General features: G+C 49.1%; 1 protein-coding gene across 5 annotated transcripts in view; it reads right to left on the bottom strand.

The window, feature by feature from the left end:
• Window positions 1-15152: 15152 nt before the first annotated feature.
• dhx40 (DEAH (Asp-Glu-Ala-His) box polypeptide 40) overlaps window positions 15153-20481 on the bottom strand; it is a 53574-nt gene continuing 48245 nt past the window's right edge. For 3 of the 5 annotated variants that reach the window (XM_072469911.1, XM_072469910.1, XM_072469912.1), the window contains 2 exons: window positions 19293-19521; window positions 15153-16891 (listed from right to left, as the gene is read on the bottom strand). In XM_072469911.1, the coding sequence (XP_072326012.1) occupies window positions 16767-16891; window positions 19293-19521 (354 nt within the window). In that variant the 3' untranslated portion in view covers window positions 15153-16766. The remainder of the gene's footprint in view (window positions 16892-19292; window positions 19522-20481) is intronic. The other 2 variants (XR_011933715.1, XR_011933716.1) reach the window with 2 other exon arrangements.

Here is a 20481-nt window from a genome sequence, read left to right as displayed (position 1 = left end):
CTAGAGGCTAACAGGTAATTAAAGGAATTTCAAATTATTGTGACACACAACACTATCATGATTTTTCACATTCCAGACAACTCCTACATCACCAGCCCAAGTAATACTCAAATTAGATAGATTCTATTCACTGAATACAAAAGAATGAACTCTGGGTTTTAGTTTCTAAAACCAGAGGTTAATTTCAGGCAAAAAAATAATCCACACCTACTGGTTATTGGTGAACCAGTCATGGAAATGCATCCACATCCAACCAACAGGTCTTACTTGCAAATAGATACAGAAAGTCCAACATGTTGCTCATGCAAAGATGTAGCTAATTGAACAGTATACAAAGTAAAAAATCTTACAGACTAAGGATCAGGGGTGTATATAGAAAATGGCACTTTAACATTGTAACCATAGCTGTCCATATAGATATTTTACATCATTAAAACAAACATTCAACTTTTGAAAATGGAAGTTGAAGGCAACTCATTTTAGAAACCCTACTATACTTTATTTTTGTTAACTGGTGTTTTAAATTGCCTGCAGTGATCAAAAGTGGCCATTTCACTAACCATTAATAAGTCAACATAAGGGAATGTCAGACTGGATCACAAAACCTATGCCAGTGTATCAATTTACAGCAAGGGGACAGAGATGGATTTCAGCCTTGAAGTGTGCAGGCAAAATTGAGAAATAGGTTTCAATGGCAAACTCATTTCTTCCTTGGCATCAAATTGTGAATGAAAGGGCAAGAGAGAGAGAGAGAACACATTGTGGGTAGGAACTAAACAGGCTTAACCTTCACCAGCCTCAAGAAAAAAAAACACACCCATCAAGTGGCAACATCACCATTTCCTGGGCCACCAGGAAGGTGAAGCACTGGCAGAGGGAGAGACATTGGCAGAGGGAGGGAAAGGAATGACAAATTAAATACAAATCCCATGGGTGGGCATTTACAATAAACTTCCTCATACAAGTGACATTGTGGATTCAAGGTTGAACCATCCCCTATAAACAAAAGGTGTTTTTGAGGGGGGGGGGGGGGGGTAAATCCAGATTTAAGAAAACACTTGACATTCAGACTGGAGAGGGGGTGAGGAAAGTGTCTGCAGTGCTGGGGGTGACATTGGTCCAGGGGTTGGGGCTCAAGGCCGGCCTGGGTTATATTATTACACACATATAGATAGATATATTTTTTACCTGTAGATGCTCCTGGAAGCGGATGGGCAGAATCTGAGCCATATCGACGACGACGTTAGAGAGAGAGGGAGAGGGGAAAAAAAGACCGAGGGTCGGTCGGTGCGGGCCGAGTCCAAATGTCCGATAGGGAAGGGATCTGTGAGAGAGACAGAGAGGTTATCAGCCACATTTACCTCAGGAGACACCCGGCCGCTAATGACAGGAGGGGCCGGGGGGGGGGGGGGTGGGCGCGCGGGCTGCTACAGCAGCAACCCCACCCACCACCGCCCAGACCCCCTGGGCCCCGGCCTCACCTCGCGTCCCTCAGCGGTACTGCCTCGGCCCCACTGCCTGCCCTGTCCTCTCGCTCTCTCCGCCTTTTATGAACCGTCGAAGGGGGTGAGCCGCAGCCGAGCCGCAATGGCGGAAAACCGGAAACGGCGGAGCGCTACACTCCCCCGCCCGCCCGGGGGGTGGAGTGCTCCGCCCGCTTACACACACACTCCTCCCTCAAAAAAAATCCCTTTCCATCATTGGCTCCCTCGGTGGAAACAACGCCGTTGCATTCGATGGCGGGGGCAGGGAGGGAGGGGGGGGATCGAGTGTTTATTTTTTATTTCCGCCTTTCCCGGCCGCCCGCCGGAACTACTTTCCTGGCTGTTTCCCCTCTCTCGCCCGCGGAGGGTCTCCTTTCTGCCACATCATTGGCACGTGACGCGACGTCATTTCCGCCCCAGCTTCCGGGTTCCCCACCTGCCTTCCGCCTCCATTCATTGCGGAGGTGCGCTAGGTGTCTTGCGGCAGCGGGCTGGTGGCCGCGTCCCGTCCCCACTCCATGGTCACACAATCCATTAACTCGATTCATAACCTTCTGCCTTTATCTCCTAGTCATAGATCGTAGAATTTACGGTGCAGAAGGAGGCCATTCGCCCCATTGAGTCTGTACTGGCCCTTGGAAAGAGCACCCCACTCAAGCCCACGCCTCCACCCTATCCCCATAACCCCACCTAACTTTTTTTGCACACTAAAGGGCAATTTAGCATCCACCTAACCCGCACATTTTTGGACTGTGTGAGGAAACCGGAGCTCCCGGAGGAAACCCACGCCGACACGGGGAGAACGGGCAGACTCCACACAGTCACCCGAAGCCAGAATTTAACCCCGGTGCCTGGAGCTGTGAGGCAGCAATGCTAACCACCGTGCCACCCAAAATCATTTTATCTTTTTTTTTAAATGCACTTGAATTTACGTAGTGCCTCTCACAGCCCTTTTTACCCCCCCCCCCCCAACTAGGATATTTCAGAAAGCCCGCAACCGAGTGTGGTTGCCGCGATAACCAAAGAAATACAGCAGCAGAGCTTCACATAGACACGTCCCACAGACAGCACCGAGCTAAGTTAACAGATCATACTTGTGGACGTTGGCCAGGGCACTGGGAGAGAGCTACCCAGCTCTTCAAATCATTTACATTCACTTAAAAGGGAAGATGGGCTGGACAGCATGGTGGCGCCGCTGTCTCACGCCGCCGAGGACCCGGGTTCGATCCCAGGCCACTGTCCGCGTGGAGTTTGCACATTCTCCACGTGTCTCACCCTCACAACCCAAAGATGTGCAGGGTAGGTGGATGGGACATGCTAAATTGCCCCTTAATTGGAAAAAAAAATTGGGAACTCCGATGAGACTTCCGTTTGACATCTCATCTGAAAGCTTAGACCTGCAACAGTGCAGCATGCCTTTGCATATTTAACAATGCATCCTACTGTTTCTTAAATGATCCCTTGTTTTTTTTCTCTAACATATTCTATCCCATGTCTTGGGTATGTGTGAGAAAAATAACTCGACATTAATCCTATTGTTGCCTTTTCTTGGAACATGTGCCCTACATCTGTCAATCACAGTTTATTCTGTAATGGTGTTCTGGATTTATGATTGCTCAAACATTTGTGGTAATCTTCCAGTCACTTCCTTTCAAAGCCAAAAATGACTTAATCGGCCGTCCCTCGATTCAAGGATAACATTTAATCAGGGTTTCTGTCTTGGATCTTCACGTGACTGAATAGGCTGATTCTCAACCTGCAGGACTTTGGGCATATAGGCAAGGACATCCCAGAGGTGTGGACAGGGACCAGTGAATCACACGCACATGTTTTGGGGTTGCGATAGCCAGGATAGTTTTGTGGCGATATTTGGGGTTTCAGAGAAGCCAGAGCTCATGGAAAGGAGAAGGCCGATGTCGTGGCCTTCGCCTTTCTGATTGCACGGTGGCAAATTTTACTGGCGTGGCGGTCGGCATCGCCACCGGGGGTAGCGGCTTGGTTGGGTGACCTGTACAACTTCCTGCGGTTGGAGAAGATAAAATATGAGTTAAGAGGGCAGCACGGTGGTGCAGTGGTTCGCACAGCTGCCTCATTGCGCCGAGGTCCCAGGTTCGATCCCAGCTCTGGGTCACTGTCCGTGTGAAGTTTGCACATTCTCCCTGTGTTGCGTGGGTTTCACACCCACAACCCAAAGATGTGCAGGGTAGGTGGATTGGCCACGTTAAATTGTCCCTTAAAAGGCAGCACGGTGATGCAGTGGTTAGCATTGCTGCCTCACAGCGCCGAGGTCCCAGGTTCGATCCCGGCCCTGGGTCACTGTCTGTGTGGAGTTTGCACGTTCTTCCCGTGTTTGCGTGGGTTTCACCCCCACAATGGAAAGATGTGCAGGGTAGGTGGATTGGCGACGCTAAATTGACCCTTAATTGGAAAAAAATCGGATACTCTAAAAAAATTTTTTTTTTTAAATATGAGTTCAGGGGGTCTGCAGAGGGGTTTAAGAAAAGGTAGGGGATGTTTGTGACCATGTTTGAGGAGCTGTTCGTCGCAGTGGGAGGGGGTGAAAAAGGGGGAAAATTTGTACAGACTATATAGTATATTTCCTGGATGTGTTTATGTGTTGTAACCTGTTCTGATGCATGTTTGTAATAAAATACGTTTTTTTTTAAAAGGACAGGGATATCCCATGAGTCAGTAGGACCCAGAGTGCAGGATTTGCTTCCTTTTCTTCTTTGTGGTGGAGATGATATGTGGTCATGTTTTTTATTTGTTCCTGGGATTTAGGCATTATTGGCGACCAGGATTTATTGCCCATCTCCAATTGCCTTGCACTCAAAGCCAAATAGGACACCAAGGCTGTGAATGGCCTGATTCAGCCTGAGACAGTTGCGAGAGAGGGAATGGAAGTGGCAGCTGGGGAACAGTTTGTCGCAGGGGTCAAAGCCAATGACCTGCATTCTCTGCCCCGCGACACCAGAAACACGACGTCTAACTGGTGTCTGGTTAACTGGTATCTAACTTCCCAAACTTACATGGCCTCCCGCTCCTTCTACGTGCTCCCCCAAACAGCACATCTGACATGGAGGCAGCCCGCTGCGTATCTCGCCTCTGTCCTGAGATGCCTTTGGTGGCCGTTCTCTGGAGGGCCTGGACCTGGATGGGCCCGGCCGACCTTCGGGTATCACAGGTGATGAGGTGCCACCCTGTTCTGCCCGCTGCCCATCAGATGTGCCAGTGTCAGGTGGGGGGATTCAGACGTGCTGGGGTGTTCCAGTACCTCCCCTGTGGGAGGCACCGGCCCCATCACTTCCTCCTTCGGGGTGCTCGATGACCCCTGGACTTCTCTATGGCGGTGAGGCTGAAGTGAGCTCTGGAGGCTCCACCGTCATCTGGCATTGCCAGTCCTGGAGGCCCGCTCTCATCTCAGCCAGGATCTCGAAGCATGACTGCCTGTGACTGGACTTGTCCCGAGCCTCAACCATCGACCGCACAGTGTGCATCAAGCCTTGAACATCTTGACCCAAGGCTGTGACATTCTCAACCTAGGCTTCCATTACCATGCCAGCTATTCAGTGCTGGCCTGGGCACCACGCATTGTCGGCACAATCCCCTGCACCTGAAGGCAGTAGGACTGCTCCAACAGCACCTGCTGGTGATGGAAAGTTGCTGACCCCCCCTCCTGTAGTCCCTGGCTCTGCGTCTGCACCTCCTCCAGTGATGGGATCATCTTTCCAGGGCTGCGATACCTGTCTGGACCACAGCTGTTTGCTGGGATTGGACAGCCCTCCGACTGCCCACTCCCACCAGAGTTCCTACCTCCACCTGATGTGCTGCAGCATGTGTGACGTGCGCACCAGAAGGTGACCCAAGAGCCTCATCACTAATATAACCCACCGAGGTGATAGTCTCTGCGATGGAGGAGGGTGCAGGTGAATGCAGTGCCGCAAAGTCAGTGTCATCCCCAGACTGGTCCTCCAGGGTGTGCTGGGGATGTGGCCGGGGGGGGGGGGGCGGGTGCAGGGTACCCCAGACAGGCTGGCCTGGTCAGCAAGACAAAAGACAAGACACAAAGTGAGATCCCAGGAAGGAGTGGTCTGGGTAAGGGATGACTCACTTTCTATGGGGACATCGCTTTGAATTAGGGGTCACTTGGTTGTGCTGACCTCCACCTGGGAGATAGCCCTCTCCCACCCCTCCGGCGAAACTCACCGCCCTCTGCTCAGCCTCGGTGAGAACCCTGAGATCTGGCTGGGCCCCCTCTGGTCTTCTCCCGCTCCCAGTGGTTATGGGCCGTCTTATCCTCGGGGACGCATAAAGGAGATGGTGAGATGCGTGGACGTTAGTTACACGGGGGGGTGGGGGGGGGGGGGGGGTGGTCTGTCGTTGATGGCTCATGTGTGCAAGGCACCTGGCCAAAGAGACAATACAGGTGTTGGGGTTTGGTGTAGGATGGAATATAAGGAAGATGCAGTCTACTGGGCTTTGATTGGGGAGAGGGGAGGCGGGGTGTGAGTGATGGGAGTGAAAATGAAATTAAAATCGCTTATTGTCACAAGTAGGCTTCAAATGAAGTTACTGTGAAAAGCCCCTAGTCGCCACATTCCGGCGCCTGTTCGGGGAGGCTGTTACGGGAATCGAACCGTGCTGCTGGCCTACCTTGGTCTGCTTTCAAAGCCAGCGATTTAGCCCTGTGCGTGGGATGGCGTGGGTTCAGAAGTGGTGACTCACCGAGCTGACCCAAGGAGGTCATTCATCTTATTCTGGCATTGCCTGCCAGTCCGCTTGGTGAGGGCCACAGCACTGACCGCATCTGGCACCTCTGCCCAGGCCGGGTTCACATTGGCAGGCAGTGGCCTCCTGCCCACCCTGGGGAAGAGGGTGCCCTGCCTCGCCTCCACTGTATCTAGCATTTGGTCCAGCTCTCCATCCATAAAGCGTGGGGCTGCTCTTTACGGAGCCATCTTCTTGGCTGGAATGAGTGTGTGGCGAGTGGAGTGTTTATAAGCAGCTCAAGCTTATCAAGCTCCCCAGCACCAATTCTGGGCCCAGCGAATCCCACGTGGCGACAATTAGAATTGTTCTGGATTTACTTGGGCAGAATGCAGGCCCATTAGCATGTGCTGAATTGCTCTAGAACTAGCGCCCCCAACGGAAATGTGAATCCCACGCAATTCAGTCCCGCTTCAGCACTTATCTCTAAACGGAGAATCCTGCCCAATGTCCACAGTCTTCCCAATGTTTATCTGGAGGAAATTTAGGTTCATTTCCAGGACTGGAAATGCCCAAGTTATTTTGGTTAATCATTCTGACTCAGACCTTTCTCCCAGCAATCAAAAGTCACTGGCGGTAAGCGGAATGTGGATTTGAGGCCCCAACCACAGCAGTCACGGTAGCACAAGTGGTTAGCACTGTGGCTTCACAGCGCCAGGGTCCCAGGTTCGATTCCCCCGCTGGGTCACTGTCTGTGCGGAGTCTGCGCGTTCCCCCGAGTGTGCGTGGGTTTCCTCCGGGTGCTCCGGTTTCCTCTCTCAGTCCAAAGATGTGCAGGTTAGGTGGATTGGCCATGATAAATAGTCCTTAGTGTCCAAAAAAAGCTTAGGTTTGTTTACTGGGGATCTGGTGGAGGTGTGGGCTTGGGTAGGGAGCTCATTCCAAGGGCCGGTGCAGACCCGATGGGCTGAATGGCCTCCTTCTGCTCTGTAAATTCTATGAGGCTCTGAAAGATGTAATGTAAAAGCGAGGCTGTCTTTTCCATGTGTGCATTTGTTCTTAGCTAAATAGTTCAATATTTGTCCTATTGATTGCTGCTTCATGGGGTTTTACATGTTGAGCACTAATCTGTTAAAATTCTAGATTTGTCAACTTTATCCTGACCCGTTTTATCACCTTCCTTCAGTTCAAACTAACAGCAACTGAATTTATGTAATGCCTTTAGAACAAAGAACAAAGAAAAGTACAGCACAGGAACAGTCCCTTCGGCCCTCCAAGCCTGTGCCGACCATGCTGCCCGTCTAAACTACAATCTTCTACACTTCCGGGGTCCGTATCCCTCTATTCCCATCCTATTCATGTATTTGTCAAGATGCCCCTTAAATGTCACTATCGTCCCTGCTTCCACCACCTCCTCCGGTAGCGAGTTCCAGGCACCCACTACCCTCTGTGTAAAAACCTTTCCTCGTACATCTCTAAACCTTGCCCCTCGCACCTTAAACCTATGTCCCCTAGTAATTGACTTTAAGGTAGTAAAATGACTTCATAGGAGTAAACAAACTGGATACTGAACCAGATAAGGGGATATTAGGACAGGTGACCATAAACTTGGTCAAAGAGGTAGGTATTAAGGTGCATCTTAAAGTCTCAGACTGAGAGCCAGAGATGCAGAGAGATTTCCTTCTCCTCCTCCAAGTATCAGGACCTAAGGGGGTATTGGTGACCATGGACCTCCGTTGGATTGCTCCATGATTATGTTTGGCCAGATGCTGCAGTGCATTGCCATTTTCTTCTGCAGTGCAGCTGACCAGACAGCTCTCCCACTCTTACTGTCCGCCATCAGGCTCACTGGAAGGATTTACAGGCTGATAATCAATATATTCAGCCATATTATGAATGGACCTTAGAATCACAGAATCTCTTCAGTGCAGAAGGAGGCCATTTGGCCCATCGGGTCTGCACCGACCCTCTGAAAGAGCACCCTATCTAGGCTCATTCCTCCCCCCTATCCCCATAACCCCACCCAACACACCTTTGGATTCTAAGGGGCAATTTAGCAGGGCCAATCCACCTAACCTGCACATCTTTGGACTGTTGGAAGAAACCGGAGCACCCAGAGAAAGCCCACGCAGACACGGAGAGAATGTGTAGACTCCGCAAAGACAGTGACCCAAGGCTGGAATCGAACCCGGGCCACCGTCTTTTGAGATTGACAGCAGCATTCTGTTGGTGGCGAATACCCCTTGTGTTGTTACTGTATTGCAACAGGGTGCAACGGCTAAGGTTACCTGTTGCTCAGGTTTTGGAGACACCTTAGCCTTCCAAGGGTAAACTGGGCACTTTTCAGGAACGAAAGTGGCAGCCTTAGGCCCATTATGAGTTTGCATGATCTCGAGAAAACAATGATCTGATCAGGGTCGCCATTAGGATGGCTTTGATGTGTTCGATTTCAGCATCAAGCTTGCACAGTGAGCAAATGGCTCCATCCCTAGAAAAATAATAATCTTTATTGTCACAAGTAGGCTTACATTAACACTGCAATGAAGTTACTGTGAAAAGCCCCGAGTCGCCACACTCCGGCGCCTGTTCAGGAACGCAGAGGGAGAATTCACAATGTCCAATTCACCTAACAGCGCGTCTTTCGGGACTTGTGGAAGGAAACCGGAGCACCCGGTGGAAACCCACGCAGACACGGGGAGAACGCGCAGCCTCCGCACAGACAGTGACCCAGCAGGGAATCGAACCTGGGACCCTGGAGCTGTGAAGCAACAGTGCTACCCACTGTGCTACCGTGCTGCCCTATTTGCAAGGTTTCTGATGAGGACAGCCTTATAGCATGTAGAACTTAATGCGTTTCTTGACTAATTAAGGTAGACTTAAGGTAAACAGTAATTAAGATTCCCATTGGCAGATACCTTAACATATGTCAAGGAAAGACAGAAATCTTAGCGAGCATTACTCTTTTCTCAGCAATTGTGGAAGTGTTAGGGCAGTAGTCTTTACTTTGTGGAAGTGTTAGGGCAGTAGTCTTTACTTTGTGGAAGTGTTAGGGCAGTAGTCTTTACTTATAATTTACTCCTGAAACCAAGAAGGTTATAAATATTTAAAATCAAGCTTCATGGATTTATTTCAGCACATGTCCAGTAGTTGAATAAACATTTACAAGCTGGCGTTGGGGCGGCACGGTGGCACAGTGGCTAGCACTGCTGCATCACGGCGCCGAGGACCCAGGTTCGATCCCCGCACCGGGTCATTGTCCATGTGGAGTTTGCACCCCCCCCCCCCCCCGCCCCGCCCCCTTCCGTGTCTGCGTGGGTTTCCTCCGGGTGCTCCGGTTTCCTCCCACAAGTCCCGAAAGACGTGCTGTTAGGTAATTTGGACATTGTAAATTCTCCCTCTGTGTACCCGAACAGGCACCGGAATGTGGCGACTAGGGGCTTTTCACAGTAACTTCATTGCAGTGTTAATGTAAGCCTACTTGTGACAATAAAGATTATAATAAATTGCCTCTTAATTGGAAAAAAATTTGGGTATTCTAAATTTATTATTTTTAAAAGAAGCACTCCTGAGATAGCCCTCTCTCTCTTCCTTCCACTTGCCATTATGGAGGATAGGGAATTTATCTATCTAAAATACTGCAGCACTAGATTTTAAACCCAGGGTTTATTCTTTTCCAGGTTTATCCTCACTCCACCCCCATCCTCCAAATGTTCGGAATACTTTCCATAGACCGTCCGACAGTGCCCGACCAGCATTACGCTTCTTCAGTCATCAGCCGCTGCCAGGAGTGACAGCAACCTGGACATGTTTGGGTGGGTCATCAGGAGTCAGTGGGCATCACAGGACAATGGGCATCACATCATTACATGAATTGTACTTCAGCCTCGGCTTGGAGCAGCTAACTCAGCAGATGATGCACGAGGCGCTTTTAGTCATTGACAGACTGGGATTGCACCAAACAAATTCCTCAGGCATCCCAAACCGCTTCATAGGCAATGAGATGCCATCACTGTTGTCTTGCAGAGACGCTGCATGGACAGATGAATGGACATCGTTCGACAATCACCAGGCAGGAATGTTCCCTTCCAGTCGGGTAACACTTCAGCAGTCAAGGGCATTCAGCCTCTGATCTTCAGGTAAGCGTTCTCCAGGACGCGCGACAACGCAGAATCGCCGACCAGAAACTTATAGCCAAGTTCCGCACACATGTGTACGGCCTCAACTGGGCCCTTGGATTCATGTTGCATTACATTCATCCCCACCATCTGGCCTGGGCTTGCAAAACCCTACCAACTGTCCTGGCTTGAGATAATTCACACCACTTTAACGTGTGATTATCCCTCTCTCCAGTTGCTCTGTCTGGACCTGTAAAGACTTAATTACATGCAAAGACTTGCATTCAAAGTATCGTCTTGCATCATTGACTTTGTCTATATATATATATATGTTTCTGGAACCCACCTCTTCATTCACCTGAGGAAGGAGCAGTGCTCCGAAAGCTAGTGATTCAAAACAAATCTGTTGGACTTTAACCTGGTGTTGTAAGACTTCTTACTGTCATTCAGAGAAACCGAGCAGCCGGTTTGTGCACAGTCAGGTCCCATAGGCGAATGCAGATTTGGTGGTATTGTTGAAGGTGGAAGGTGAGCCAGAATCGCTTGCTCTTCCTTAAGTAGATCAATGGGATCACAGTTTAGGGTTTTGTTCAAAGGACGTCCTCTCCGACTCCCTCAGTGTTATCTGCATTGAAACAGCTTTGGTATGTGTATTCAGCAATCGCCAGCTGATCTTAGTTTTCTCTGGAATAGATCTGCACCAGGGCAGAATTATGTATTGGGGTCTGCCAGTTATCTGTACAGGCTCTGGTTGAACTCTCTCTCTTTTCCCCCCAAGATTGTTCAGACTTGCATGGGGCAAACCTCTTCTGTTCTCACTCACAGTATAAAAGTTTCCTTTGGTAAATTGCCTAGACAGAAGCAGCTGCTGAAATGATGAGTTGGAAGCTGCACTCAAAGTATTTTACAATCAGATTGGAAACTGATTTATTTGGTCCCCGACAAATCCACCTGAGTAAACCTTCCACCGAGGGACTAAGCAGCTAACCTGCTCTTCTGTATCCATCCAATAGGAAGAACACAACAACCTCACCTGCCAAATTTCTCCTCACACCCTGGGGATTAGCAGCTTGGCTCCGATGGGCTGGCTGAGTGAATCGCAAACAGACACCAGCATCTTATCACTCCACAATCAGGGTGTTGGTGCACTGATCTCCTGCACCATCTCATCCTCGCGAGCTGAGAAAATCTCTTTTTCCCCCCCCCCCCCCCCCCCCCCCCACCCCCCCTTCCAGGTAATTCAGTGGGGGACTGTCCCTGTACTGGGCAGGGGAACTGTGGGGAAAAATCAGCCCAATGCAGCCACTTCTCATTGCTGTCCAGTGACCATTCTCCATTGATCAGTGCATTTGTAAGCTACTTGTATCTACAACAAAAACAACTTGTACAGCACCTTTAATGCAGTGAAACATCCCAAAGATGCTTCTTAGGATTGTTAACAAAATTTGACACCAATCTGTCACGTTCTGTAGACTGGCCGATGTGAATCATAGAATTTACAGTGCAGATAGAGGCCATTCGGCCCATCGAGTCTGCACCGGCTCTTACAAAGAGCACCCTACTCAAGCCCACGTATCTACCCGATCCCCATAATCCAGTATTATGTGTGACCTCCAGCCACCAGGTGGCAGTGTAACCCTGTGTCTGACATTCACCCTGTTTGCGTGGGTTTCACCCCCACAACCCAAAGATGTGCAGGTTAAGTGGCTTATTGGAAAAATAATTGGGTACTTTAAATTTAAAAAAAAAGAACCTCCTGTTTTCACCCATGCATTGTTCCTCATTTTTGTGTAATCTTGCATTGGCTTTGTTTGAGTTGAGCTAGTAATTCATGCACTATTTTAAAAAAAAATTTATTCTCAATTTTCACATTTTCCTTCAAAATTTACACCCCACCCACAAACAGTAAACGGTAACAAATACAAAATCAATCCCCTTAACAATACCAACGATCCCATCCTCCCACCACCCCAAACAACAGCCCACCTGTCAATATACGCAGCCAATAAAACAAACCCTCCCACGGTGGAAACAAAAAACAAAGGAGAAAAAGAAAAAGGAGTCCGGGACCGCCCATGGTCACCATTGACCTATAGAGTCCACTCCCCCCCATCCCCCCCCACACTCAACGCCATCCAACCTCTGAAAGAGTACCGTACATGATACTCGAGAGTTGTAAACGCCCCCCCGCCCCCCCCCCCCCAATACTGCCAGGCTCCGATGGCCGCAGCCCCTCCCCCCACCTCACTCCCGTTCACTGGCCGGCTTAAACCGGCCAGCATGGAGGCCCCCGCCCGGGTCCCTTTCCCCCTTGACCGGCCCTAGGAAAGCCCAGAAATCCCCTTTTTAGCACAAACCCCGCATATCCACCTACACCCCAAAGAGCCCTCATTTCGAGTGAAAGTCCCATCACTTCCCTTGTCCAAATATATACAACATTGGTTCCTTTAGCCCATACACCCGCACGCAGTGAAACGAAAAAGAAGAAAATACAGTCATGAGGTTACATCGGCACATGGCCATTTCTCAATTTCTCAGTTCTGCCACAGTCCTTCTGCCTTCACAAACTCCTCCGCTGCTTCCGCTGTTCCAAAATAAAAGTCCTTGAGCTTGTAAGTCACCCTCAGCTTCGCTGGATATACAATGCTGCACTGCACCTTGCTAATGTACAGTGCCCTCTTCACCCGGTTGAAGGCAGCCCAGCTCCTTGCCAGCTCCACTGTAAAGTCCTGGTATACACGTATACCAGCTCCAGCCCACTGCACCACCCGCTTCTGCTTGGCCCAGCACAGGACCTTCTCCTTCACACCGTACTTACAGAAGCACAGAGTCACTGCCCTTGGCGGCTCACTCGCCTTTGGTACAGGCCTCCACGACCGATGAGCCCGATCCAGTTCATACCGGGAGGGATCCTCCCCCTCCCCCAATAGTTTTGCCAGCATCGCGGCAAAATACTCAGTCAGCCTCGGTCCTTCAACTCCTTCGGGCAGCCCCACAATCCTCAAATTCTGTCGCCTGGATCTGTTTTCCAGGTCTTCCATTTTTCCTCGCAGATCCTTGTTAATGTCCATCACCTTCCGCATCTCCTTCCCCATCGAGGTACGTTGATCACCATGCTGCAGTAACGTCTCCTCCACTTCCTTCAGCGCCTCCCCTTGCTCCCGCACCTCCGCCAGCCACCGCCGTCATCACCGGGAAAATCACCTCCTCCACCAGCGCATTCAAAACCTCCCTCATCTCCTTCCTCATTGTCTCCATGTATTTTGTAAACTGCCTTTTGAATTCCGCAGCCATCGCCGTGGTTATTTCTTCAGCCGTAAGCAATGCGGCCTCCCCTGGTGCTCCAGCCTCCATTTTCCTTGGTGACCCCACGGTGACCTTTCCACTCCCCGACAGACCTTCAGCTGTTTTTTTTACGGCCGTTTTTTTGCTCACCCTCGACATTTTCCTTCACTGTGCCTCCTCCCTACTTTTGCCACCTCCGTGGACCCTGGGACCGGGCTTAAAGCTCCGAAAATGCCGTTCCCGAACGGGAGCCCTCCATTGTGCGGCTGCCTCCCATCCACTGTCACCGGAAGTCCCCACGCAGTTGTTCTACAATAAATTATTTCAACAAAATGTTCTGTAGTTCATCATTCACTTCGGCCAGTCTACAGAACATGACACCAATCAAAAGGGTTGAAAAAGGTGAACAGGACTTGGTGCAGGTTAGGGGATGGGCAGCAGAACAAGTTTATAGAGGGTAAAAATCTAGAGGTCAGCCAGGAGTGCAGATATCCTGTCGTGGCTCACCATCAGGACTCCTAACAGTATTGGCACTCTCACAAATGTATCCCAGCATGGCTAAAAAAGGATGTGATTTATGAAAAACAAAATACTGTAGATGCTGGGAATCCAAAAGAAAATGGAGAATGTTGGAAACGCTCGGCATCGTGACGAGAGAAACCAAGTTAATATTTCAAGTTGTTGACCTTTCATTCTCTCTCCACAGAGGCTACCCAATCTGCTGAGTGACTATAGTACGTTCCGCTTTTATTTCACAAAGTTTTACCGTCAGCTGTCAAATCGTTGTCAGCCGTAACTCAGTGGGTTTCACTCCTGCCACTGAGTCACAAGGATCTGGATTCAGGTCCCATGCCAGGGCTTGAGAGCAAACAAATAATACTGACACTCCAGTGCAGTACTGAGGGGGTGCTGCACTGTCAAGAAGTGGTGCCTTTTGGACAAGGTGCTAAACGGAGGCCCCATTCGCCTGATCGGGTGGATGTAAAAGCTCCCATGGCACTATTTTGAAGAGCAGGAGAGTTATCCCCAGTGTCCCGGCCAATATTTATCCCTCAATCAGCATCACACAATAAAGATCTGGTCATTATCACATTATTGTTTGTGGCAGGTTACTGCACACAAGTGCAGAACATTTCAAAAAGTAATTAACTGGCTGTACAGCGCTGAGGCACAAAATACCCATGAAAAGTGCTATATAAATGCAAGTCTTAGAGGCGGCACAGTGGTGCAGTGGTTAGCACTGCTGCCTCACAGCGCCGAGGTCCCAGGTTCGATCCCGGCCCTGGGTCACTGTCAGTGTGGAGTTTGCACATTCTCCCCGTGGCTGCGTGGGGCTCACCCCCACAACCCAAACAGATGTGCAGGCTAGGTGGATTGGCCATGCTAAGTTGCCCCTTAATTGGGCTACCATGCCGCCCTATTCTTATACAGTTATCAGAATAGCACCTTGTCCCATAACCTCAGGATTGTCACCTAGGCCTGATTCTGCTGTTAAAAGGGTCAATCCTAAATTTATGGAAAATAAACAAATTCAGCCTCGACGCTCCCTGATTGGACAGGATTATCGGTTTTAAACATTTCGAATTTTATTCTCAACCTTAAAAATAGACCATCTTTATAAAAGGAACTTTTAGTAACATTTTCGTGATTAATTTCATACTTTATAAAAATAAATACATTTGTCCAACGAAACAGATCAGCTTATCACAGCATCTATTAATGAATCACAGCTTTGAAATGACTCATTTATTTAATCTTTCTCCATCTTTGTGAAGTGCCTCGCAGTGTCTGTCACATTAAAAACACAATACAAATGTACTTTATTGTACAAATATTAGTGCACTGATAGCTAACTTATATGCAGCTCCTCTGTCCAACCTGTTCAAAGCCAGTTACAAGTTGAATATTTAGATGCTGATTTTTGGGAAACAATTCAAGGTCCTGGTAGTTTTGTAACACTCCGATAGCAAAGTCAGCGGCTCGGAACTTTTTAGTGGTTCAGAACTTTTTTATGGTTCTCATGCTTCAAGATGGTTTCCATCAATTGAAAAGGATTCAACATATATTAATCTTGGGCAGCACGATGGCGCAGTGGGTTAGCCTTGTTGCCTCATGGCGCTGAGGTCCCAGGTTCGATCCCGGCTCTGGGTCACTGTCCGTGTGGAGTTTGCACATTCTCCCCGTGTTTGCGTGGGTTTCGCCCCCACAACTCAAAGATGTGCAGGGTAGGTGGATTGGCCACACTAAATTGCTCCTTAATTGGAAAAAATGAATTGGGTACTCTAAATTTATAAAGAAAAAACATATATTAATCTTTAAAAATCTTACAGCCTTGTCCATTTCTTTAACATTATAAATTCCTCTGTCCACATTTGTATTTTTAAAAATAAATTTTGAGTACCAATAATTTTTTTCTCATTAAGGGGCAATTTAGCGTGGCCAATCCACCTAGCCTGCACATCTTTGGGTTGTGGGGCTGCACCCCACACAGACAGTGACCCAGGGCCTGGATCGAACCCAGGTCCTCAGCGCCGTAGGCAGCAGTGCTAAACACTGCGCCATCGTGCCGCCCTTCTGTCCACATTTTTATTTTTTTTATTTTATCAGTTACAAAGCCAGAGCTGAGAGTGCGGACAGGAGCAAACCCCTAATCCAGTTCCTTGCCTGCTCCAAAAAAACAATTCACATTGAATCCAATTCATGGTCCCCACAAGCGAGACATACCAGATCCACCTGACCTCACGCTCACCTTAACCAAAAGGCCAAGAAGCGATTTGTCCACATTTATAATGGTAACTGCGACAAAACTGATCATGGTGTAATAACACCTTCCTGCCAAAGGAGGCACTGCAATGACACGAGGACACAATTTCAGCGTGACAAGTTTACATTGGTCCTTTCCACTATAAATGTAGAGTTTACGATAGAAATAAATGTTAAAAGTAATAGTGTACACCTTTAAAATGATCCTTCCACTCTAACCCCACTACCTGAGCGGCACACTTGGTCTCAACTCCATATATGCATTGCCATCGGAGATCCACTGGTATTCATTTCCCTCTGGAGACGCAGAGCCTGGGAATGGGTGGGAATGGGTGCATCATTCAGCCCTAGTCAGGCACTGGGGGCCTGGGGTTCCCGAGCAGCATCCTCATTTTGTGCCAGCTCTTCAGAATCACTGGCCTGTCCAGCTCTGCGACTTATCCAACTTCCGCTGCAGGTATCGAGTCCTTGCGTCAGATATGGACTTCTCATCATTCCTCTTTTGCAGCTTCCTTCGGGCTTCTTGTAGGGCTTGCTCTACAAAAGGGAAAGAGTGTGGAAAGTTAAGCACGGCATTTGATGCAGGAGGCAGCGGCTGGTGATACTGTCGCTGGACCCAGGTTCAAATCCCACCCCGGCACATGATGAAATGTGAACCCAATAAAAATTCAAACCTTGGCCGTGAGATCATTGCCGACTGTCGTTAAAACTCATCTGGCTCACTAGTATCCTTCAGGGAGGGAAATCTGCCATGCTTACCTGGTCTGGCCGACTCGTGACGCCAGATCCACAGCAGTGTGGTTGACTCTTAAAATGCCCTCCTCTGAAAGGCAATCAGTTCAAGGGTGATTAGGGATGGCCCAGTGGCAAAGCCAACATCACATGAATAGCAAGGAAACTTTAAACCCTCGAGGCAGTAGTGCTCAGCATTCCTGGGCGCAGGTTAACACTTCCAGTTTGGACATTTCAAAGCTATGCATGGTAAGCTCCAGTGATAAAACGGTAAGCATGATTTCATGTGCAGTGCATTGCTGAGCCGCAAGATGGTTTCTGCTATGCGTCGAGTTAGCTGCTGTCAGATGAGTAGGGTATGTGCAGGTGTAGGACAGAAAATGAAAGTTAACTACATGCCAGGAAAACGTAACAAAGAACAAAGGAACAGGCCCTTTGGCCCTCCAAGCCTGTCCGACCATGCTGCCCCTCTAAACTAAAATCTTCCACACTTCCGGGGTCCGTATCCCTCTATTCCCATCCTATTCATGTATTTGTCAAGATGCCCCTTAAATGTCACTATCGTCCCTGCTTCCACCACCTCCTCCAGCAGCGAGTTCCAGGCACCCACTACCCTCTTGTGTAAAAACACTTGCCTGTTTGAGGTACAACATTTGATCTCAATGTCTCTGGGCACGGAAGGTCAGAGGGGGTGGTGTCGGGTAATATAATGGACTCTGCTGGGATCTGCATGCAGGCGTGTGCTGAAATAGCTCTACAACACTATCTGTTTAAGCTAAGGAATAATCAGCACAAGGGCAAAGTACCAAAGAGCAGAAAGTACAAGTGGAACTTTGTTCCAAGTACTTTCGGGAGAGGAATAGACAAAAACTAGGATAAGAAAAATATGTTTTTTGTACTCAAAATTGTCAAGCACAATATGCAGTCAAAGGATTTGGTCTCAAAATAGGAGAATGAAGTTTTGGGCAGATGACCTCCAGCCTCAAGAATATGTTCAGGGCATGTATTCTGCACGTACAACAGAAAGTATCATTTCCTAATGTGCTGTCAGCTTGGCTCCGTTGCAGGACTCTCCATTGACTCAGAATGCTGTGGGCTTAGGGTCCACCAAGCTGACACTCGGATGCAGCATTATCAGAGATGCTCCCCTTCAGATGAGATGCTGAACTAAAGCTTTCTTCTGCACACTATAGACCAGCGGGGCTTCCCACTGCTGGCCAAAATGATACCTCCACCTAGAACGTACGCCAAAATATCTTGTCCATCACACTGTTCTTTGTGAAATGTTTCTCTGCAAATTGGCTACAAAACAGTGCGTGCACTTCAAAGTAATTAATTCGGTGTGAAGGACAGCGAGGATCAATAGAAATCCAAACTCCTTTCTGTTTGCATGCTGGTTTGATTCAATATTTGACAAGATTTCAAATGGTGCACTAAGGTTCACTCAGCGATACGATACCAGGACTGACTTAACTGGCTAATCCAGCATGATGTGCTGATATCTTGGCCTCGGCCAGAGTAGCGATGGAGCCACAGTGTCTAGGGATGAGAATCCTGCTTCTGATCGCCACCTCATGGGTCCTGCCGCCAATCACCAAAGGCAAGAAATGCAATCGGGCCTAGCTGACCGACACTCCCAAACCCACCACCTCCACCAGCGAGAAGCACAATGGCAGCGGACGCACGGGACCACTCCACCCGTGTCACAGACCATCCACCCAGTTCAGCTGCGTCAAAGTCCTGGAGATCCCTCCCTAACACACTGCGAGTGTACTTTCTTTTTTGTTTCAATTTTTCCAACTAAGGGGCAATGTAGTGGGGCCAATCCACCTACCCTGCACATCTTTGGGTTGTGGGGGTGAGACGCAGGATGCTATGGTCAAGCAGAAACGGGGAGAATGTGCAAACTCACACAGACAGTGACCCTGCGCTGGGATTGAACCTGGGTCCTCAGTGCTAACCACCGCACCGGCCGTGAATGCACTCTCACCACACGAGCTGCAGCGGTTCGAGGGAATGGGCAACAAATGTCGGTCTTGAAAGGGACATTTGTGAATTCATCCTGTGAATTGATTTGTAAGAGAGAATCTCATCCACTATGCTCAGGAACGGACGCGAGTGAGTCGCCAGATGGCAACTGAGGCCCCAGCAGGGTTCGCAGTCCTGAGAAAATGACGGGAGGTGATTTGGAGGGCCAGCAGCTCACCCGATTGTTGTTTGGTCCTGTGTAGTGCCTCGCTCTGTTGGGGGATGCCTGGGGTCATCTCATCCCTTGCCACGCTGCTCAGCTGGTACGCATCAATCTCGTGCAGCTTGGGCAGCAGATCCTTCACCCACTCATAACGGACGGGGCACGTTGTCCGCACATAGATCTTAGACGTGACCATAACGTCGTGAAAGATGATCCAATCGAGCTGGCTTTCCTGATCAAACAGCTGGGGACAAGTATAAGAAAGTTACTGCAGTAAGATTGTTTTTTCCTCCATTTTCCCATTAGGAATTTAAGTACTTCTTCCCACCTTTGTTTCAGACAAGATTCCCGGCTCAGGGGACAATCCACTCCCTGCACGCTGCCCGGTATTGGTCCGGATCCACCCTCCCCTCTCGCTGTCACTTCCTTTAGCCCGACCACCCATCGAGAACATTTCCTCCCCCAATTCTGGCCTCCTATCCAACCCTTAATTCCTTTGCCCCACCATTAGCAGCTGTACTTCTTGCTGTCAAGTCTCTAAAGTTTGGAAATCCCACCCCAAACCTCTCCCCCCACCCTGCCCCCTTTTAGTTTGGTACTTAAAACCCACCTCATCGATCAAGGCTTTGGTCACCTGTAACAATGTCACCTCCTTTATCTCTGTGCCAATTGTTTCTGTTTGATAATGCTTCTGAGAAGTACCATGGGACCTTGCACGATGTGAAAGGAGCGATATAAATGCAAGTTGGTGCTGCTCAGATGCCTGAACACTCAAGCGGGCAAATGCACTGGGATATATCATAGAATTGTAGAATGGTCAGAACACATGGTCAGAGGCCATTTGGCCCATTATGTCCATGCTGGCCCGCTGCAAAGTCTACTCCACTAGCCCTACTTCCCTCTTTCCTGTGTTTCCTCCAGATAATTATTCCAACCTCTTTTTATAACAATGATGGAATCTCCCTCCACCACACTCTCAGGCAATACATTCCAGATCCCAGTCACTCGCTGCCGACAAACATTGTTACTTATATCACCATTGTTTTCTTGCCAATCACCTTAAATTAGCGCCCTCTGGTTTTCAGCTCTTCTGCCATAAGAAACATTTTCCTTACAATTCCTACAGTGCAGAACGAGGCCATTCGGCCCATCGAATCTGCGCCAACCATCGGAAAGAGCACCCTACCTAGGCCCATCCTCGCCC

This window comes from Scyliorhinus torazame, chromosome 12 (genome assembly GCF_047496885.1).
Source record: "Scyliorhinus torazame isolate Kashiwa2021f chromosome 12, sScyTor2.1, whole genome shotgun sequence".
Lineage (NCBI taxonomy): Eukaryota > Metazoa > Chordata > Chondrichthyes > Carcharhiniformes > Scyliorhinidae > Scyliorhinus > Scyliorhinus torazame.
The sequence above is the reverse complement of the archived record's forward strand: the minus strand, read 5'-3'. Positions and strand labels throughout refer to the sequence as shown.